Below are 19,716 nucleotides of genomic sequence, written 5' to 3' on the forward strand. Positions count from 1 at the left end.
AATTCCTAAATGCTTTAGGGAATACTGTAATTATGAAACACTATTACAGCATTCCATGTTGAACGGGAGAGGAAGAGAAAACTTTCAGTAGATCTTATACACCAAAAACAGATAATCAAAAGTGACCAGAATATTAAGAGCCTAATACTCTTTTTAAATACCAGAAGTCACGATGAGTTAAAATCTCTTGCATATTTCAAAGACATCAACAAAATCAAATCAAAGCTACACAGCACATGAAACCCCTCCAAGTCGCAGGAATGAACTATGCCATTTTGTTGTCTGGTGCAAGGGAGAGCAGGAGAGAGAATGTGGGAGAACACAAAGCAGCAAAAACTCTTTTCTGCCCTAGTCGTAGTGCCAGATGAAAAAGCCAGCAACTGCAGAGTATTTGCACGATGATTAAGAAAAGAAAAAAAAAAAAAAAGACACTGAAAAAACCCAAACAACAAAACAAAACCCCAACCCCCCAAACATCTTAAGTGCTAAGGCCATTAATAAAATGCGATTTTACAGTTTGCTTTTTAAAAATGACTGCTCCCTGTAGATATTTAAACAAAACTAATTTAAACGAAATATACTTAACATTAGCACCTTTGCTGAGTAAGAGATTCCCAGTATCACAATCCCTTCACCTTCCCAGAAATTCTCTAGCGCATTTAAATAGCATCAAGGGGCAGAGAGGAAGCATTTTTTTTTTCTGGGGCTAAATTCAAAGAAGGCTTTTAGAGGACACTGTGTCCTGTGATTAACTTCTCTTACATACATACTTGTCACTTCTTGTAAGAAATCCAGACAGGGTCGGCTACTTCCAGAAATACTTATTGAAACAGCCAGTGGGGTCTGTCCTTCATAGTTCCTTGTGTTAGTGTCTGCTCCGTAATTATACAACATTTGTGCACAAAGCACATCATCTCTAAGAGCAGACAAGTGTAAGGGTGTCTGTCCGTCTTCCAAGCGACCCAAGTTTGTATCCGCCCCTCTCTGAAGGAACATTCGGCAGTAAGAGTGATTGCTTTTGATCACAGCGTATCGTAACAGGAAACCATTTTGAATGTCGATGTTGGCATTGTGATCCAGGAGGATTTTCACACAGCTTGACCTCTCCCGGATAATGGCCAGCTGAAGCGGTGTAGTACCTTTATCACTGAGCGGATCAACCTCAGCCTTGAACTCCAAGAGGAGTCTGACAAATGAGTCTCTGCCATAGTGGGCTGCTACATGGAGGGGAGTCCAACCATCGTTGCTTTTTGCATTAATAATGTCACTTCTATATTCAGATTCCAACATCAAGCGCGCAATCCTCGCTCGGCCATGCATGGCTGCATAATGCAGAGCAGTGAAGCCTCCAATTAAGTCCTTAACTGTGGGATCAGCTGAAGTTAAAATAAAATTAAAAAATAATTAGAAGGCATTACAGTAATCCAGTGCTGCAAAGAAAAAAATAAATAATCAAACGGTTGAATGTTAGTCTTTTCAGGCATAGCACGACAGGATTTTTTTGTACTTCAAACTAATTCTTCCTTTCATGAACATGCTATTTTTAAGAAAAAGTTAAATTATATATTTGAGAAAGTCACACCAAAAAAAAGACTTTGTCTTTCATATACATGTGTTTCTATTTGACAAATAGTTTTCCACATCTTCCTAGCACTCTTAGGCTAATTACTCGAATCTCTCTGTCCATCCAGTTTTCCTCCAGCTCTACAATATTACATTTCTTTCTCAATGTTCAGCTTTTTTATTTTCCCTTGTGTTGCTTCTTGGTCTTAAAAAGAAGCATGTGTAGAAACATCTGCTGTCCCAAACTGCGGATGTTTTGTGGTCTGGCAGGATTCTATTGTTTTTAGGGTGTAATACTGTATTAGGTAAAATGTTTCTCTGTGGTCTGCAGGATTTCCAAAGCATGTAGGATATATGTTATTTTAGATTATCTTGATAAAGTCTGTTTTTAAAGATGATGAATCTGTTCTGAATTTATAGTTTTACAAAAATTTAAGATTTTACAAGAATGTAAGCATCCACTTATGGAAAAAGTCAGGAAAAATGTTAGTGCAGAGTACAAGTGAATACAGAGATTATATTTTTCCCCCCAACACGGCACAAAAACTCAGTTTGATTTATGAATTTAAACATTTAAATAAACAAATCAATTTACTTCATTTCCTCAATACACCCGGACTTCAAAAGCAAGTGACTATTCCCATGTACCAAATTAATTACCAAAAGGAAAGGCGCCTGCCTCGTTAACGTTTCCCAGCTAGAGAACAAGCCAGGCTGCGAGGTTTCTCCTTCCACCATCTGTAGGTGCTGCCTGGCGGAGGCTAAAAGGCACAAATTACAGTTTGGAAGTTTGAGGCACTTTCCTAAACTAAGGCCCCTCGCTGGTAAAGAGAGATACTGTCTGCACAAGACATTAGCCTTAAGTTGACATGTTTTCGGTATTCCTGTGTATCTACTGAAACAACTGCTGGGGTCTGGCCTTCACAGTTGCTTGTGGTGGTGTCCGCTCTGTGACCATACGACATTTGTGCACAAAGAACATCGTCTCCAAGTGCAGACAGGCACAAGGGTGTCTGTCCACCTTCCATAACCTTGGCAGCCCTGTCCTAGCATCCTGGCACGTTGAATTCTTTTTCATTTCCTCATCTATACATACTGCATTTAGAAGAAAAGTAACAGTGGTCTAGAGGGGAAAAAAGAAAGAAAGGAAAGGAAAGGAAAAAAAAAGGACATTGTGACCACACAGGTTTCAAAGACACTTGCCCGAAGGCTGGAAACACCGAATGCTCACACACATTGCTCAAGAGAAGCACTTGCTCTCCTGTACTCACATAGAGAGGGCAGAGTTCTCTGCTCGGTTGCCACCACACTCAAAAAGGGTGAGAGTCTGCATCTCAAAATTCAGACTAACTGTAAGTTCACAATACAATGTAAATTGCAAGCGAGATTAGTCTGAACGCATCTGAACACACAAAGGTGCTAACACAAAACAACAGGAATAAGCTTCCCAGTATGGACCTACTGTGACCATATCCTGATAACACACAGAGATACATATCATACCAAAATATAATATACTAAATAAAAGGAATGGCAAGAAAGTGTACAGAATACAGCTGCAAAGGTGGTCCAGTAACTTTAAGGATTTTTTAAAATTTAAAGTGAAGAGTGAGGGTAGGAATACAAACAAACAAAAATAAAAATCCAACACATAAACTAATGCAGCCTGACTCTACAGAGAAATAAAATGTGAGAACTGCCTCTAGCATATAGAATAGGAACCTAGAAATAACAAGAGAAAGATTAAGGAAAGTTTAGTCCCTTAGTAGTGACAGCCTTCCTAGTCTTCTGTGAAAAGCAGAAGTTTCAGGACTCTGTCAAGTTGCACTAACCTGAGTTAAAGTAATTGCTGAAGCATCCATAGGTGGGCAGGAAAATGAAGTCAGTGACTGAATAGGTGGTTCCTAACCTCCACTATGATGAGAAGTCCAAAATATAGTAAAGAATCAGTACAACCCACAAAGTCATTAAAGACAAAGATACTATTTCAAAGTGATTGTCGCTGCTCCCAGGGTCTCTTTCTTTGCACTGCTCAGACTATTCTAGATTATTTCCTAGTGATAAATAAAGTGAGTAGCGTAAGCACGAGAATTAAGACGCAGAGGGATGATACATTCTGAGAGGCAGAATTAGGGAAAAAGATGGACATTAATAGAAAGGAGACAGCAGCAGCCAGGGCCATTTTCCACAAAAAAAAAAGTTAAAAAAAATAATTCATGTTATGCCTTCTCTCTTCTACACTGCATAGGGCATGCAAGTCAATCACTTCTGCCCCCCAAACTGAGGGGCAGGATACTGCCACTAGCTTGTTTAGTCTATGCTATTTCCAAATTTAACCAGACATGCCCCAACTTTTGTGTGTGCATATATATGCATTTTTAGACAAGTTGTTGTAATCCAAACCCAACAATGCACTCGCAACATAAGGATGCCCTTTACCTATGGTTTTAAGTAACTTTCTACACCTTCCCTCCTCCCAAGATTTCATCGCTTTTGACCACTAAAGGGAACCAAAAAAATACTAAGTCATGTAAGAGAAAATGTCTCAACAATAGGGGGAAAAAGCCTCTCAGTTGGGCAACTAAGCAACACAAACAACTAACCTTCCAAAAGTAAACCCGGTAGCAAAACCTCACGATAAGAATATTCTAATTCCTATTAAGATTATGCAGTTGTAGTGAGCTAATAATACCAGTCTTCCCCTTGATTGGGGAAACAATTTTAACAAGAGCAAAACTTTGCCTGTTGTTATTCATTCAATGTTTTGCTGCCATCTCCTGGAAAGCTTTGGAACTTCACAAGGGCTTTTAGCAGAAGTCGGACGCGCATGATGCTGCACGCAACTTCCATCCATTCAGTCCTTGTGTTAGTAGAAGTGACGCTACAAGGCTGATGTTGCCTTAAGAACTTGGGTTGTTGGGGTTTTTTTGTTTGCTTTTTATATGGCTTCGGTACTGGCATCATGGTGTAAAGTAACTCCCTGCCCCTAGGGCACAAGCAAGGTAGAAATGAATTTGGAATGATTCTTCTAGCTTCCCTTTCAGAATTTACAAGGGGGGTAAAAAAAGTACCTGGTACAAGCATATTTAACTAGGAAGGGATGGAGGCAGCACAGCACTTGCCAGCATTTCTTTATCTTGCCTCCATTCTGACCACCATCAATTACAGTTATTTCTTCTCAAGCTTCCCATTAATTTGGGAATAGCAGAACCTAGAAATAGGAACAGCTGCATTTGGTCACTTCTAACATTCTTAAATATATGGCTTAACACAGTGGCATAAACCTTTAACTGCTTATCAAGGGTACCAATTTACTGCAATTAATCTCACCTGAAACTGAAAGTTTGCAATACTGAATGATATTCAGATTATTTTATTTCATATTGAAGTTGGGCACCTAAACTAGTCATTTAAGCTCTACTGTTAATGAAACTCTTTTCTAGTACTGTAATCTATAGGATACATAGATTCCTCAACAAGAGTCTAATATTTTAGAGTTTCAATTTACAGCTCAGTGAAACAGTTTCCCTTCTTTCATGACACCTTCATTAGGTCACCGTATCATAGTCTAACTTGGGAAGCCAAGGAAGCAACGCTTCTGGCTTCATAAAGTACTTCTATTATTTCAAGCTTACTTCCCCCAACTAGAGCTTAATTCTGACCACAAGGTTTAGAAACATGGCTACATATAACTTCTGTTTTGAATTTTCTAGGACAACATTGATACAAAAGACCTCCAGGAAAGCATTACTGTTCAGACACCGAAACACTTTATGAGCTTATTTAGGGGGATGAGCATTTGGCATTCTCTAGTTTCTCCCAGATTCTGCATGACCCTACTGAAATTTAGATACCTTGCAGCCAAGACTAAAAATAAATAAATACGTCTGTTTGGCTGCTTCCTTCTGTTACTCTTCAATTTTTAGGAGCTTTAGTAAATCATTTATTCACTTTAACACAAGTAACCAGAAACCATCCTGCCCAATTAGTCTTGAGAAGATACTGCCAAGGGACAGCTAACTAGACACTTTCAAGACTTTAGCTGGTTGTAATGTTAACGGTGATGTTGGGGATTAATAAAACATAGTTCTTGTCCAGCGCTGGATTGTCTGTCTCATGTCATTTTGAAAGTAAAAAAGCAAAAAAAAAAAAACTACGCTAAAGGGGGAAAAAAAAGGTTGTTACACAAAAATCCAAGATTACTAAAAACTACACTCCCTATTTTTGTGTTGCTTTCCTGTTGATCTTTGTTTCTATGGACAGAAAGAGCTGGCTTCATAGAATCTTCACTTTATTAAAAGAAGACAAATACACTATGAAAGTAAAATTTACTGTTTTTCATGAAAACTAAGTTTATGCATGGTTCCGATCAACTTTCTGCATTTCATCACTTGCTAAAGAGTATTTATTATCTGAACCTACCACTTCTGCATCTAGTTGGTATTTCTGCTGGCTTCACCCTTTAGTCTGGACTGGGTTTTTTATACATTTTCCCCATCTATCCGTGTCTCCTTGCTCAGCAGATAATAAAAAGCTTCCACCTATTTCACCACCTCCACTCAAATCAGCCATTCTGCATGCACAACGCTCTCTCATGGCTCTTTTCTTTGATGGTGAGCAATGATGGAAGAGAAATAAAAGAGCAAAAGCAGGAGGCGGCCAGGTCGCGACTCCCATAAGAAGCTACCTTTTATTTCCAGGTGAGTGACCAGATTCCTTCTCAGCCCCTATTAGCCAAACTCCATCCCCATCCCACTACCATTCGAGACTACCTCAGTAGTCTTCCAGCATCTCAGATCCGAGGCACAGCACTGTACCCTCAGCAACAGCCCAGTGCTGTTTTCTCGTTCATGTACTACGAAAATATTTCCAGCTCTGCTTCATCATCTCTCTAGACAGCCACAACTATCACCACTTGCTTCCCACTAACATCTCTTCCCTCCAGAACTCCATCCACTCCCTCTGTAGTCGGTTCAATAGTTTGTTTGCCATAAGATTCACACCAGAAAATTACTTATTCCTTCACCCCAGTATCATTTTGGTCCATAGGGATGAAGCTCCAACATCAAAATAATCCACTTCTTCAGGAGGAGGAAGGTGGAGACTGTGTGAAGAAAGGTATACACAAACTTCTCACTAATGAGGCAGGCATGATTAACTTGGCTTTTAAGAGTTAGCTCATTCGCTACTTAATAGCTCATTTGCGACATTATTATGTTTTAAATACTCATTATCTTTTACGCCTCTGTTTTGAGGGAAAACAAGGCAAGGCACAAAACAGTGCCAATTTTCTGAAGCAAGGCTCAGCTACAGGAAGGCTGCTGTAGATGACTAACCCTCACACTATTTGTTACTCAACTTTCGAGTCCTGGTGATTAAACGCTATACTGCTTCCAGAACAAGGATGTTTCATTACAGGCAGTTTTCACGAGGCATCAGATTCAGCTGGTACTTCATATAGGAAAGAGTAAGAACAAAAATAAAAAACAAACACTGCATCAGCAGCTACTTAATATCAAAACTTATATAATGAAAATACATTGGAATACATAAGGGTTGGTTGGGGTTTGTTTTTTTTTCAGATCATCTTCAAGTTTACAGAGCTAAACCCAACATATTTCAAGACTTAGAGCCTAAAAATTTTGAATTATGAAACTAAAGGCTTGAGATTATCCACATATATTACATTTAAAAAGTAGAATTTAAAGTTATTTATCAGTGCAATTTGGTAACTTCTCCCCACCTTCCAATAAGGACATGAGGGTCTGCCAGTATGACATGGTTAGAATCTGCAGCAGGTGTATCAATGGGGCCCAGTTGTTCAGGCTGTATTTCACTATTCCTCTTAAGGAACATACCACTAATTGTGGAAATACCACAACCTATTAATGGCATTCAATTTTAAGGATGATCCATACATCTGACAAATACGGCGATACACACAGGGGGCCCATATGGCCTCAGGTACGTAAAGCATCAAAAAGGTAATTTCAGTTTCCTCAGGACTGGAAACATCTTAGTTCATAATTCCTTTGTGATAAGAACAGCACCAAAACAGAGGATGCTATTCTTTTAAGAGCACTAATCAGAATGTGGAGAACATCTATTGATTCTTATTTTTCCTCTCCAGTAACACATTAAAAGATTAAGACTATCCATTTCTAAAACTTTAGGTGGCCTCGAAAGAATATACAGCAAAAAGAAATTCTGACTGTACCATTTGAGGGGTAATAATCATCACCCAAGCGAGTATACCACTTACATCAACAAAACTCAATCAGTTCTTGAAATACAGCTTCACTACGGATGGATGCAGGAGAAGTATAAACTCAACCGGACTAGCTGACACTAAAGTCCTTGCACAAAGACTACTGTTTCCATAAAGTTTAGCAGACTACGTTAAAGCCAGTACTGAAACTCAGTCTTTAATGGGACTTGTTAACTTGCTTAAGAATTATAAAACAAACTGCCCTAGGATTTCAACTCAAGGACCTGCCTTCCTCTAATAACACCATCTGACAGAGAATAAAAGCACTCACTATAAGCGAGTGCTGTGAGTGCATTTAATTTTATAATAAGCCCTTCTGCCCCATTTTCATAACGCTTATTCATTCTTTGAACAATTCCTAGGCAATTCAGAAAAAAAACCAACCACCCATCAAAAACCCCCCAAAAGTAGTAAGGTTTTAAGATATAAAGCTAATCTATTACCTCATTCACTGAGCATGCATCAGAAGGAAACAGAGATGAAGTACTACTCCAAAGAAAGAAAAAAATAATTTTAAAAAAATAATCAGAAGTAGTCTGTCTAACCAGCTGTCTAACCAGCGCTGGAAAGAACCACAATGGAAACTGGGATAGAAAGCTGTGAGATGGGTATTGAGATTTTTCTCTCTAGGCAACTCACCTCCATGTTCAAGAAAAACACGGACACATCTCTCTTTCCCTCTTGCTGCAGAGAAATGAAGCAAGGTCCAGCCATTGGCATCTCGACCATTTGGAGAATATCCTTGCTCCAGCATCTTGCGCACGGTGTGAACATCGCCAGCAGCAACTGCAGCCTGAATCTGCAACTCTTCCTGTAGCTCAGGGTTTCTCCGACAGTGATGGTGTAACATCCTAGCTGAATCTGGCTTTTACAGAAGCGTCATGAGGTCACACTAGTTACCTTGAATAAATATATACCATTAATAAATTAGGATTGGGACCAGGATCTAGAAAAAAATTCAATACTACTGGAGAAACTGGCTGCTCACGGCTTGGATGGGCGTACGCTTCACTGGGTAAAAACCTGGCTGGACAGCCGGGCCCAAAGAGTTGTGGTGGATGAAGTTAAATCCAGCTGGTGGCCGGTCACAAGTGGTGTTCTCCAAGGCTCAGTAATGGGGCCTGTTCTCTTTAATATCTTTATCAATGATCTGGACAAGTGGATCGAGCGTACCCTCAATAAGTTTGCAGAAAACACCAGGTTGGATGGAAATGTTGACCTGCATGAGGGTAGGAAGGCTCTACAGAGGGATCCGGGCAGGCTGGATCGATGGGCCGAGGCCAATGGTCTGAGGTTCAACAAGACCAAGTGCCAGGTCCTGCACTTGGGTCACAACAACCTCATGGAACACTACAGGCTTGGGGAAGAGTGGCTGGAAAGCTGCCCGGTGGAAAAGGACCTGGGGGTGTTGGTCAACAGCTGGCTGAATATGAGCCAGCAGCATGCCCAGGTGGCCAAGGAGGCTGATAGCATCCTGGCTTGTATCAGGAATAGTGTGTCCAGCAGGACTAGGGAAGTGATTCTACCTCTGTACTCGGCACTGGTGAGGCCCCACCTCGAATACTGTGTCCAGTTTTGGGCCCCTCACTCCAGGAGGGACATCGAGATGCTGGAGCGTGTCCAGTGAAGGCCAATGGGGCTGGTGAGGGGTCTGGAGCACAAGTCTGGTGAGGAGCGGCTGAGGGAGCTGGGGGTGTTCAGCCTGGAGAAAAGGAGGCTGAGGGGAGACCTTCTCGCTCCCTACAGCCCCCTGAAAGGAGGGGGTAGCCGGGGGGGTTGGTCTCTTCTCCCAAGGAACAGGAGATAGGACAAGAGGAAATGGCCTCAAGTTGCACCAGGGGAGGTTTAGGTTGCATATTGGGAAAAATTTTTTCACTGAAAGGGTTGTCAAGCGTTGGAACAGGCTGCCCAGGGAAGCAGTTGACCCGCCATCCCTGGAGGTATTTAATAGACACGTAGATGTAGTGCTGAGGGACATGGTTTAGTGGTAACTTGGCAGCGCTAAGTTAATGGTTGGACTTTATGATCTTAAAGGTCTCTTCCAACCAAAATGATTTTATGATTCTAATGAAAAACAATGCTAAGATTTACTCTCTGTATGCAGAGCAAAGTCATCTTATACATAGGATAAAAAAAACCAAACGCTCTCACTGTTGCTAGCAAAATCACAGTACATGGTTCACATCACTGAACTGCAAAAGAAAGGGACACTTACAAATTATAAATAGCAAACATTTTCTTCAGAAATGACAGGATCAAACAACAGTCCACAATTAAAGCATCTGAGCAATAAGCAAAATGAAAAATCTCCAGAACCCAACGTATTTTTAAAAATCACAACATGGTTAGTATCACTAACTCCAGAGATACTGGTTAAACAGATGATCTAAACTGTTGCATGAAACAGCACTGAATTGCTAGAGCAACTGAACTATGGTGGTGTTTTGTTTTTTTTTCCCTAGAAATATATCACTTTTAAGCTTCAGTGAAAATATTTTCTTTTTACTAATATAATCTTTTCCTGTGACCTACTGCACATGAATATTAGTAACACTAATGCGCAAACTGAAAACTTTACTTTTCTTATTCCTTTTTCTCCCTTCCTTTTTTGTTTTTTAAAATCAGAGTCTACTGTCGGTATTTTGGCTCGTGGACTTCTTTATTAGTACTTAAAGACTGCAGAGGACCTCTACATTCCAAAAATCAAACACAAAGATGATAATATATGAGACTGAAAACACGTAAGTGCAGTTAATATAGCCCTGTCAAATACCATCAGAAGATATACCAGAACAATTAAATTTATAATTACCTTGATACAGGTAATTTACAAGGATATGAAAGAGCTGGGCCAAAAGGCTATCTAAAATAGCCACTGTAAAAGAGATGAGATACAAGCACACATTGGGAAAGAAAGAAGTACTTTCTCCATGCGCTGTTTGTAAAGTACTCATCTGCAGTTCTACTTGCTACCTAGCTGGGGACAAGAAAAAAATACAGGTATTTAGGGATTCTTCCACAGTACACAAAGTCTGCTAAGCATTTACATTTTCACATACGTTGTGTATCATATCCCATTAACAGGCATTCCTAGAATGGAAAGGAATATCAGAAGAAAGAGAATAAAAGCAGGCTATTAGAAAGGCAATGCTCAACAATAGGAATCTCAGAAAATATTCAAAAACTGTTGCAGTGGATATTAACACAGAACTAGAAGATAAAAAGGAGAAAGAAAAATGTATTTAGACTTCTGTAAAGTTAATCAAGATTAAAGTACAAGGAAAAGTTCTAAAGACAAAAATGAATTTTAAACAAAACTCAAAATTTACAGTAACCTTGTTTTATTAGGATGTCAAGCCACATCACCACCTAAACCTTCTTTTACGTAAATATCATAAGGATTTCCAGATCCTCATGATTCATAGGTCATTCAAAAGACACTGCAATCAACTCCCTATATCCCACCAGGTGCTTGTCTTCCTGTAATCCAGATATACACACAGACAAAAGCCAAAACATCACTCATTGCCATCTTTCTAGGTAAAGGCATATTCGTTCTTCTATACCCTAGTTGTGCCCATTGCAAAGAAGTTATTTATCTGCTTCTTGGATAGATGTAAACTCAAAATTAACAGGTAGCTACAACGACCCTACTTACATTGCAAATATGGAAATTCCATACAGCAAATGCCTGTCTTTGACATTTATAAATGCTTCAATTTACCATGTATGGCAACAATCACTATTTCAGCATAGGGTTATGAAAGAAGACTTTTTAGCTCAATAGGTTATACGTGGCTTAAGTACTGGCTTTGTTTTGTTTTATAGTATGAACTCTATTATCTGACACTGGAAGAAAAGGGGATTTACAAACTGGCAACTGCTAACTCAATAGTTCAGCTTTTGCAGCATATTCCAAAATCAAACTTGGTTAATCTGATGACAATGGAAGTATTTCTATTGACTCTAATACGCTTTTGCTAAGTTCTTTTCTAAACTCCAATTAGCACTTTGCAACACGCTCACCTATAAGACGGTGAACTTGACTTCGTTCTGGATCACACCACTAATAGTACTGTTAATGAAATTCCAACTACATGAACAAAGTCTTTCTTTGGAAAGCTGATAGTAGAAGCTGACTGATAGTAAGTATGAGCCAGGGGAAAATCCTTAAAAAAAATAAAATAAATAAAAAAAAAAAAAAATCAGTGTGCCCCTTTAGCCCTACTTTCTGAATGTGTACAAAAACAAGATATGAAAACTTTTCTCTCAAACTGAGAATATTTAATCAAAAGTTAATATAAAAAAACTTTCTACTGCCATTTTTACATTCCCTTCTTGTAAAGGGCTAATACTTGCAAGATCTGATGTGATCCCGAAAATCTGAAAATTAAGGTCAAACTAGTTGCTCAAAATGCTACAGGAAGACAGGATGATTAAACAGATAAAGAGAAATGGGATTTCTCATTTAACGGGACAGCAGTATCCCCCCTGCAAATAACTATGAAGACAGTTGGTTAAGAAAAAGCAAAGTGCTTTATATCACACTTTTCAGCTGGTGGGTATATTTGTAATGCAGCATTATAAAAAGTTGGCACTGGCCCCATATGTTGCATGTGACTAGCAGAGCATATTCAAATTAGCTAGTACTAAAGTACATAAGTACTAAAACATACAAAGCAAAAGACAAAAGTCAGGCATAAGCAGCTCCTTTTATCACTTGCACAGTTTCTGTAAATATCTACTCTTCTATCTCACCCCTACGGCAAGCAATGAAATTCAAATTACAAGAATACTGAACTGTAACAATAAAGGTTTCAGGATAGTTCCAGGTACACACCAGCTTTGAAAACATTTTCACTTCTGCTCCATAGATCATTTAAAATTCCTCTTCACAAATCCCCATTTACAGCATCAATCTTTGGAGAAGGAAGGGAGGACTACTGGAAGTCATTAGCCATTTGGCATTTAATATTTAATGTTTTGCAACTGTAATCAATCTCATTCAGAACACAGTATGCATTTTGATAGCTACATATTGGCTTTCTCCATGCAACTGAAAAAATGAAATGAAGCAGAGGGGAGGGAAAAAAGTACCTTTACATTCTCGGTTGTAGTGATTATATAGTGCCGCGAAAATGGAGGACAACAGCAGCTACTTAATTGATTTTGCAAGTACAATGGGATAAATACAATGTATTCCTGAATTACCTTGTTACTCTTTGATGGATGTGCCACTCTTCATTGTCTTCACTACTCATAATCACGTGTGCCCATGCGTGTCAAAACCTGCTACCCCTTAAAACAAAAAATAAATAAAAATTTCTTAGTTGCAAAGAGTAAAAGTGAGAAGTTTACTTATTTTTGCTTTGTACCTGTGCTAGAATGCTACATTGTAATGCAGTAATGCCAGAAAAGGCCCTGAAGTGTGTTTTCTTTCATTATCAGACAGTCCTCCAGAGGTTGGGGTGGAGAGAGTTTGCTTCTGCCAGATGAGGAAAAGGCTACAGAGAGTATTTTATAACAAACAAGAGAAACGAGAGATGCAATTGTATTTCTGGAGTAAACCTTGAAGGAACAGTCTAAACTCTTCTCTAAGGACTACGCGTATCTGCTCCTGCCGTGGAACAAGAATGGATGCAAAGGTTACAGTAGGTATTTCTGCCTGACTGCTCAATATCTCCCTGCAGGAGCCAGATGCCAGGAAAAAACTTCAGGATCCATTTAGTTTCTCCCAACCCATTTTTGTGGTGTTTTTGGTTTGGGTGTTGGTGTTTGGTTTTTTTTTTTTTTTTTAATCTCCACCCCATCTCTGCTTCCCTATCTAAAGAATAAAACCTCACAACATAGAACATTGATTTCTGTGTCCTTCAACTGGGCTTCTGGCATCACCAGACAGTCATGTCTCCCTCACACAACAAGTCAGGCTAACACACACTGCATTCCACAAACATAATACAAGCAATATCACCACCTCAAAAACCTCCCCTCTTTCCTTCATATATAAAAAACCGTCCTTTCAGTATCAAAGTTTGCTGAACTCCAGTTACAACCTCTATTCAGTTTCCTTCTTCAGACTAGCCCTCCTTATCCTCCTTCCTTGTGACCTGCAGTTAACAGGATCAGTCCCAACATCTGACCATTTCTCACAGAGCTCATACTAATCAATGTTATTTCATTAATTCTTTGTACACCTCTGTCTATCTGACCTTTCGTTCACTTTGGCTGCAAACTTCTTGTGACAGGACCCTTTTATCACGTGTGAGCGCTGCAATAATAAAATAAATAATAAAAGCATTAATTACTTCATCACATAGCAGATCACACAAAACCAACAGTGACTTGTTTCTCCTGCAAATGTGTTGCACCTGAACAATTATATGAACTGTGCAGCTTTTAGCTTGAGTTAAAATTTCTGTCACTTAATGCAACATAAAATCTTGCTTTCCTCATGATAGCTCAGAAGAGGAGGATGAAAAAAAGCTCTTTTCATCCCTCTTATGCACATTTTCCAAGAGCTTTGCTTCCCAAGATAAAACATACAAGGTCTGCAGATACGCTCACAGCCCTGCACAAAATTGCACTGCCATGACCTAATTTGATCACATTTCTAGCCTTGTTTCTTTGCATAGATGATCAGTCGTTAGTTCACCTTTTTTTTTTATTTTTGCATGATTTTCACTTTAAAACCCACACATTTTTTATTAGCTGATGCAAATTAGAATTGCACTGACTTCACAGACTACAGACAAGGTAACAGATTGCTCCACTAAAAAAGTAACAAGCTTTTTTCCCCCCAAAGGAAAATTAGCTGCATATGGCAAGAGTAAGATCTGCAACTTTAATAAAAAGAAGTCATATTTAGTGAAAGTAAAGCTCACTCACTCAATGACTTAACGAAGTTTGCTTAAAATACTAATAATTGTAGCAGAAGTAGCGCACTAAATAAAAAAGCCAAACACTTCATTATCTATTGATAATGTCTCATGTTGTCAAAGAGATCTTAGACTTTTCTACATCAATGTGTCACTTCATTAAAGTCATTGCAAACACCATGTGGAAAATTAATTCCGACATATGTATATATTTACTTTAACGAAAGTTCAAGGTTGGTTCTAAAAGCCAAACCTCATAATACAGTATTTTGCTCATTCAGATGAGCTAATAGATAGACCTGATTCCTGAACTGTAAGATTACACATCCAAGAGCAGAATAAGGACCGTGATTTACAGATGTTAGCCTAACCCTATACAACAAGGAAAGTGTACCATTACACACAGCATTTAATATCTAGCATAGACCTAATCAGCGTAGATCCTAGTTGCTGTAGTTGAACTATTACAAGACATTAAAATCAAATAAACAAAACCAAAATAAAAAGCCCTGTGGAATAAGGACAATCACATTAGCATGCATTATTCTCACAACCCACTTCTCCCACCCATTTCAAAACTCCAACAAGCTAAATGTGTTCTCACTCAAATGGCATTTTAAAAATGGTCAATATGTGTTTGACAAAGAAATGAAATGCGACTGTCGTCTTCATATGTTGCTCAGCTTCCTATTTCAGCAGCTCTTCAGAGAGGAGAGTCAGGCAAACAATCACTGTTATTTGTGTTCTCATATCACAATGGTAAAGTTTGCAAATAACATGTGAAATATTAAAATTTCACAGAGCCTTATAATCCTGAATACATTTTCTGCTAGATGTTCTGCACTACATCCCAGACAGACATCAAGCGAGGTATCCAAGTGGCTGAGATGAAAATCACCAAGCAACACATGCGAATTGCTGGGTCTGAAAGCAATGAGTTAACACCGCATGAATCCAAAACATTGCAGAGGAACTGCTCCTTCAAAGGAAAGAAACCTTCACTCTTCATAAGTGGTCATTAGAAGTTACACATTTTTCGTCAGAGCTTCTGTAACGCCATCTTATAGCTTGGACGTACTAAATTTAAAATAACTAAGAGAGTTAATCTAAAAGTCCTCCAACTTCAGGTGTTTATAGCACTGCACGATGCTGACTGATGGTGTTATATACTAATAAGCAGCTGTTGTGTTGTTACATTCTGCAGGTGGCTGAAACTGAAGTACAGAGGTATCATTTTACCATTATCCATTTCACAGAGAGATAGTAAGGGCTGACTTTTGGGCCTGGTGGAGAATTAGTGAAATCACCCAGCTCAAACTGGAGAGCAAAAGAAGAGACCTCACCTTCAGCAAGCACTGGTAACGCATCAGCTATTAACCATCCTCAAAATTCCCACCTGTGCGCTGGCAACCTTAGGCACAAGCAGAGTCCAGTGAAGAAAATACTGCAAATCCTTCCAAATCAAGGACCTCAATGCTAGTGCTAAAGCAAGGCCTTACGGATCTCTTTCAGTAGAGAGTGCCGCATCAGGTTCGCACAGCCTCAACTCTCCTCCCTCAACATGTGCGCTGACAACCTGCAGGGAGCGTGTGCTCTGCAGCATGCTTGGAGATCCTCTTGTACCAAGCATAAAACACAATCTCTCTTCTGACTTACAGAGCTGCTGTTTCTAAGTTTTAACCAGTAAAAGTTGAATGAAAGCTCAGCCTTAGAAGTAAGTAATAATTCATAGCAAGTGTTAATGCATGAGATTTATGTATTTTAACACGACTCGATGTCACTAAAGAATCCAAACACCAATATCTCATAGAATGACAGAAGCAGAAAGCAATGGATAGTTCAAACCACATTAAAACAGCTACTTCAGTCGTAGCTCGTAGCACAGCTGATCAACAAAATGAGCGCCACTTACGGAGTTTAATTCATTCAACAATCTCTGGAAGACTTGTATTTGCTCTGTATTTCTTTTTAACATAGCCTAAAAGAATCCAAGTGGACAAAATTCATTGGATGACTTCAGTGGATAAAGCAAGTTTTTCACTGCGATAGTATCATTCTGTAAGCAAATGCTGGACAATGAAAAACAACCTCTCAGACAGAACGTTTCCTTTAAGGATTTAGAATTCACAACAAGGCAAAAAAAACCCCAAATGAGTATATAGCCTGAAGATTAAAAAAAAAAAATGGATGTGAAACTTTATCTAAGGGGCTAGCTATACTTGCAATATCCTGAATTTCTTCCAGAGATCAAGAGCAGGACTTCAGCGTATCATTTATCTCTCTCCCTTGTTTTGACCATGTGCAAATTTCTGCCAGAAGCTAATTCCCCGATTCCTGCGAACTCAATTCTAGTCTCTGTATCTGAATCAAACTTTGCTGCACTGGCATTTCACATTAGGAAAGAGTTTCACAAATCTAATGAAAATTTACATTTCCTTCCGTTAATAAATCCCAAAGATCTTATGACTTATCAGCACCAAGAGGTGTCCTGTTTGTAGCTACATTAACGCAAGCCCTGATGTTAGATGCACCGGATGGGTTGTAAAGAAAGTGTTGTAATAAACCAACTTTGGATGACACAAGTGTGTCATAACTGTACTGGTAAATTTGTACAAATGTGCATCCGTCTCACCTATTAGCATAAAAATCCCTCCTGCAATCACACTGGGCATGTTCCACTATTACTCGTGGCTTTGCAGTATGCCATCAAAATAACATGGAATATTTCTTCCCTGTACTTCCAAAATGCATCTCAGAATTTGTTGCACTTGGGTTACTGGGGGATTTCCTATTTAATCCTTGATGCATAGCAGACACTTTTTATCATACGCGAAGGACACCTATATTAGAAAAATGATCCACCCTTGACAAGACTGTTGGCAACAGGTACTGCTCTTTCCCCTGCAACTAATGCTAAAAAGTAATTTATTGCTGACAATAAAAAACATTCTGATGCAGTCAATGACATCTCTGATAACGTGACAAAGACCAGAGGGACCTACATAGAGGATATATTTGCCAAAATAACATAAACTCATCTACATTTTTAAAAGATTAGAATGGATTCAAGACAGACTTTGCATTAAAAGAATGCGCAGAAACTCCATTATTTGGAGCACACAAACAGTAGGATGCAGAAAAAGGCGAACTGACATCATTCACCGCCCCACTCTCTCTCCTTCTAGAACGCATCTCTTCATCTTACCACGTAAAACAAGCAATTCTCCCTACGAACTGCTCTCCCCCTGAAACCAAACCTTCCTCCTACCAGCAGGATTCAGTTTTGATGACTCCTTTAATTTTTTCCCTTAAGCACCTAACAGCATTATCTCCTTCTGTGATCTCAACCCAAAAAGTACGTACTTGAAAACAAACACCATCCAATGAAATGAATTTCAATTTTTGCAGCTCCGTTATAATACAAACACCCACACAAAAGTTAGGTACGACTAAACTAATACAATGCAATTACCATGACCTACTCAAATATAGATTTTAGAATAAGAACAGAAATAAATCCAGTGTTGCGCCCTTAAATTTGTGAAAAGGCTTTAATAAAAGACCCTTTTTTAACTACTGGGGGTGAAGTAACTTTAAGTGACCTTCCTGAGATGAGGAGGCACAAAACACCATTAAGTAGCAATTCATAATCAAAATAATGTTTGCAGATTAAATTTAGAAAATGACAAATCATTACAAGAAGAGGAACCATACTTCAAATGGGCTTCAGAGCTTTCAAACTTTTAAAGCTCGATAGCAAGTAGGTTTTAAGAGAACAAAGAAATCTAATGCTACCTATTCAAATCCATCAAAAACACAAGAGGCCTCGGTCGCATCCAAACCACGTGTCTAGGATGATTCTGAGAGTCTACATGAATTATCACCTTTCTGGGGTTTTTTTGAGTGCCGTTTTCTCTCTTCAGTCTTACTTTGTTCTTTGGAGCTACAATTTTTAATTCTCCTTTAAGGCAGCTTAAACCTGAAAAATAAAAGTAGAACTGAGCCACACACTGTCATAAAAGAGAGTAATGGAGAACAAAAATGGTTAATACCAAAGCAATAGTGGGTCAAAATAGGAAGAGCCTTCAAAAATTAGGAAGGAAAGGGTTATTTACCTAAATCGGGATCTTAACTGGCAAAGAAGGGTGCTCTCTCAGGATACTAAAGAGTTTGGGAGGGCAATAACGGCAGGACCGCTGCCCTGTCAAGGCAGCTCCTGAGGGAACTGAAGTAAAAGATAAGTACCAAAGGATGGGACAGGAAGTAACCCAGAAAGCAGAGCTGCTGGGAAATCAAAATCACTCCCGTGCAGGAGTTCGTGCTTCAGGGACCGTCAAGCGCCGACACACACACACACACACCCCGACACACACACCACACAACAGCCGGCCGAGCCCCGGCGCAGAGTTTCCAGGCCCGGCGGCGGGGAAGCCAAGCCCGGGCGCCGCCGGGGGTCGGGGAAGCGCTCCGGAGGGGCCCCAGGGTCCTCACCCACCGCCCGGGGAGCCCCCGACTCCGCCGGCAGCGGGCCCGGCGCCGGCCGGGGTGGCCCGGAGCCCGCCCCCCGCCGGCTCTGGGGGAAGGAAAGCCGAGCCGGCGGGGGGGGGGGGGGGGGGGGGGGCAGCACCCCCTCCCGATGGGGGGGAGCCCCCTCGCAGCCCGCCGAGGGGGAGCGGGACGGAGCAGGCCGGCGGCGAGCCGGGCCAGGGGAGCCGACGGGCAGCGGCGAGGGGAGGCCCCGCGGCGGGCCATGGGGTCGCGCCTCCCCCCGCCCTCCCCTTCCCGTGAGGGAGCCCGGGGGCAGACGGGGCTCCGCGGCCGTTACCTGTCTGCCGCCGGCGGGGGGGCGTGTGGGGGTTCCCGGCGCTCACCCATGCGCTGCCGCCCCCCGCGCTGGCGGCGGCGGCAGGGCGGGGGGAGCGGCGGGGCCGGCGGCGGGAGGGGGCCGGGCCGTGTGGGGACACTTTGCACCGAGCCGCCCCCCCCACCCCCCCTGGCTGGCTCCGCGGG

General features: G+C 40.5%; 1 protein-coding gene across 6 annotated transcripts in view; it reads right to left on the reverse strand.

The window, feature by feature from the left end:
- ASB7 (ankyrin repeat and SOCS box containing 7) overlaps positions 1-19,698 on the reverse strand; it is a 30,753-nt gene extending 11,055 nt beyond the window's left edge. Inside the window, exons 1-5 of one of the 6 annotated variants that reach the window (XM_074600977.1) lie at positions 19,532-19,698; positions 18,591-18,685; positions 13,043-13,129; positions 8,471-8,731; positions 771-1,376 (exon numbers count right to left, since the gene is read on the reverse strand). In XM_074600977.1, the coding sequence (XP_074457078.1) occupies positions 771-1,376; positions 8,471-8,681 (817 nt within the window). In that variant the 5' untranslated portion in view covers positions 8,682-8,731; positions 13,043-13,129; positions 18,591-18,685; positions 19,532-19,698. Of the gene's footprint in view, positions 1-770; positions 1,377-8,470; positions 8,732-13,042; positions 13,130-14,040; positions 14,100-18,501; positions 18,686-18,821; positions 18,852-19,531 lie in introns of those variants that run through there. The other 5 variants (XM_074600978.1, XM_074600979.1, XM_074600980.1 and 2 more) reach the window with 5 other exon arrangements.
- Positions 19,699-19,716: the final 18 nt, after the last annotated feature.

The sequence above is a fragment of the Larus michahellis genome, chromosome 9 (assembly GCF_964199755.1).
Source record: "Larus michahellis chromosome 9, bLarMic1.1, whole genome shotgun sequence".
NCBI classification, from domain to species: domain Eukaryota; kingdom Metazoa; phylum Chordata; class Aves; order Charadriiformes; family Laridae; genus Larus; species Larus michahellis.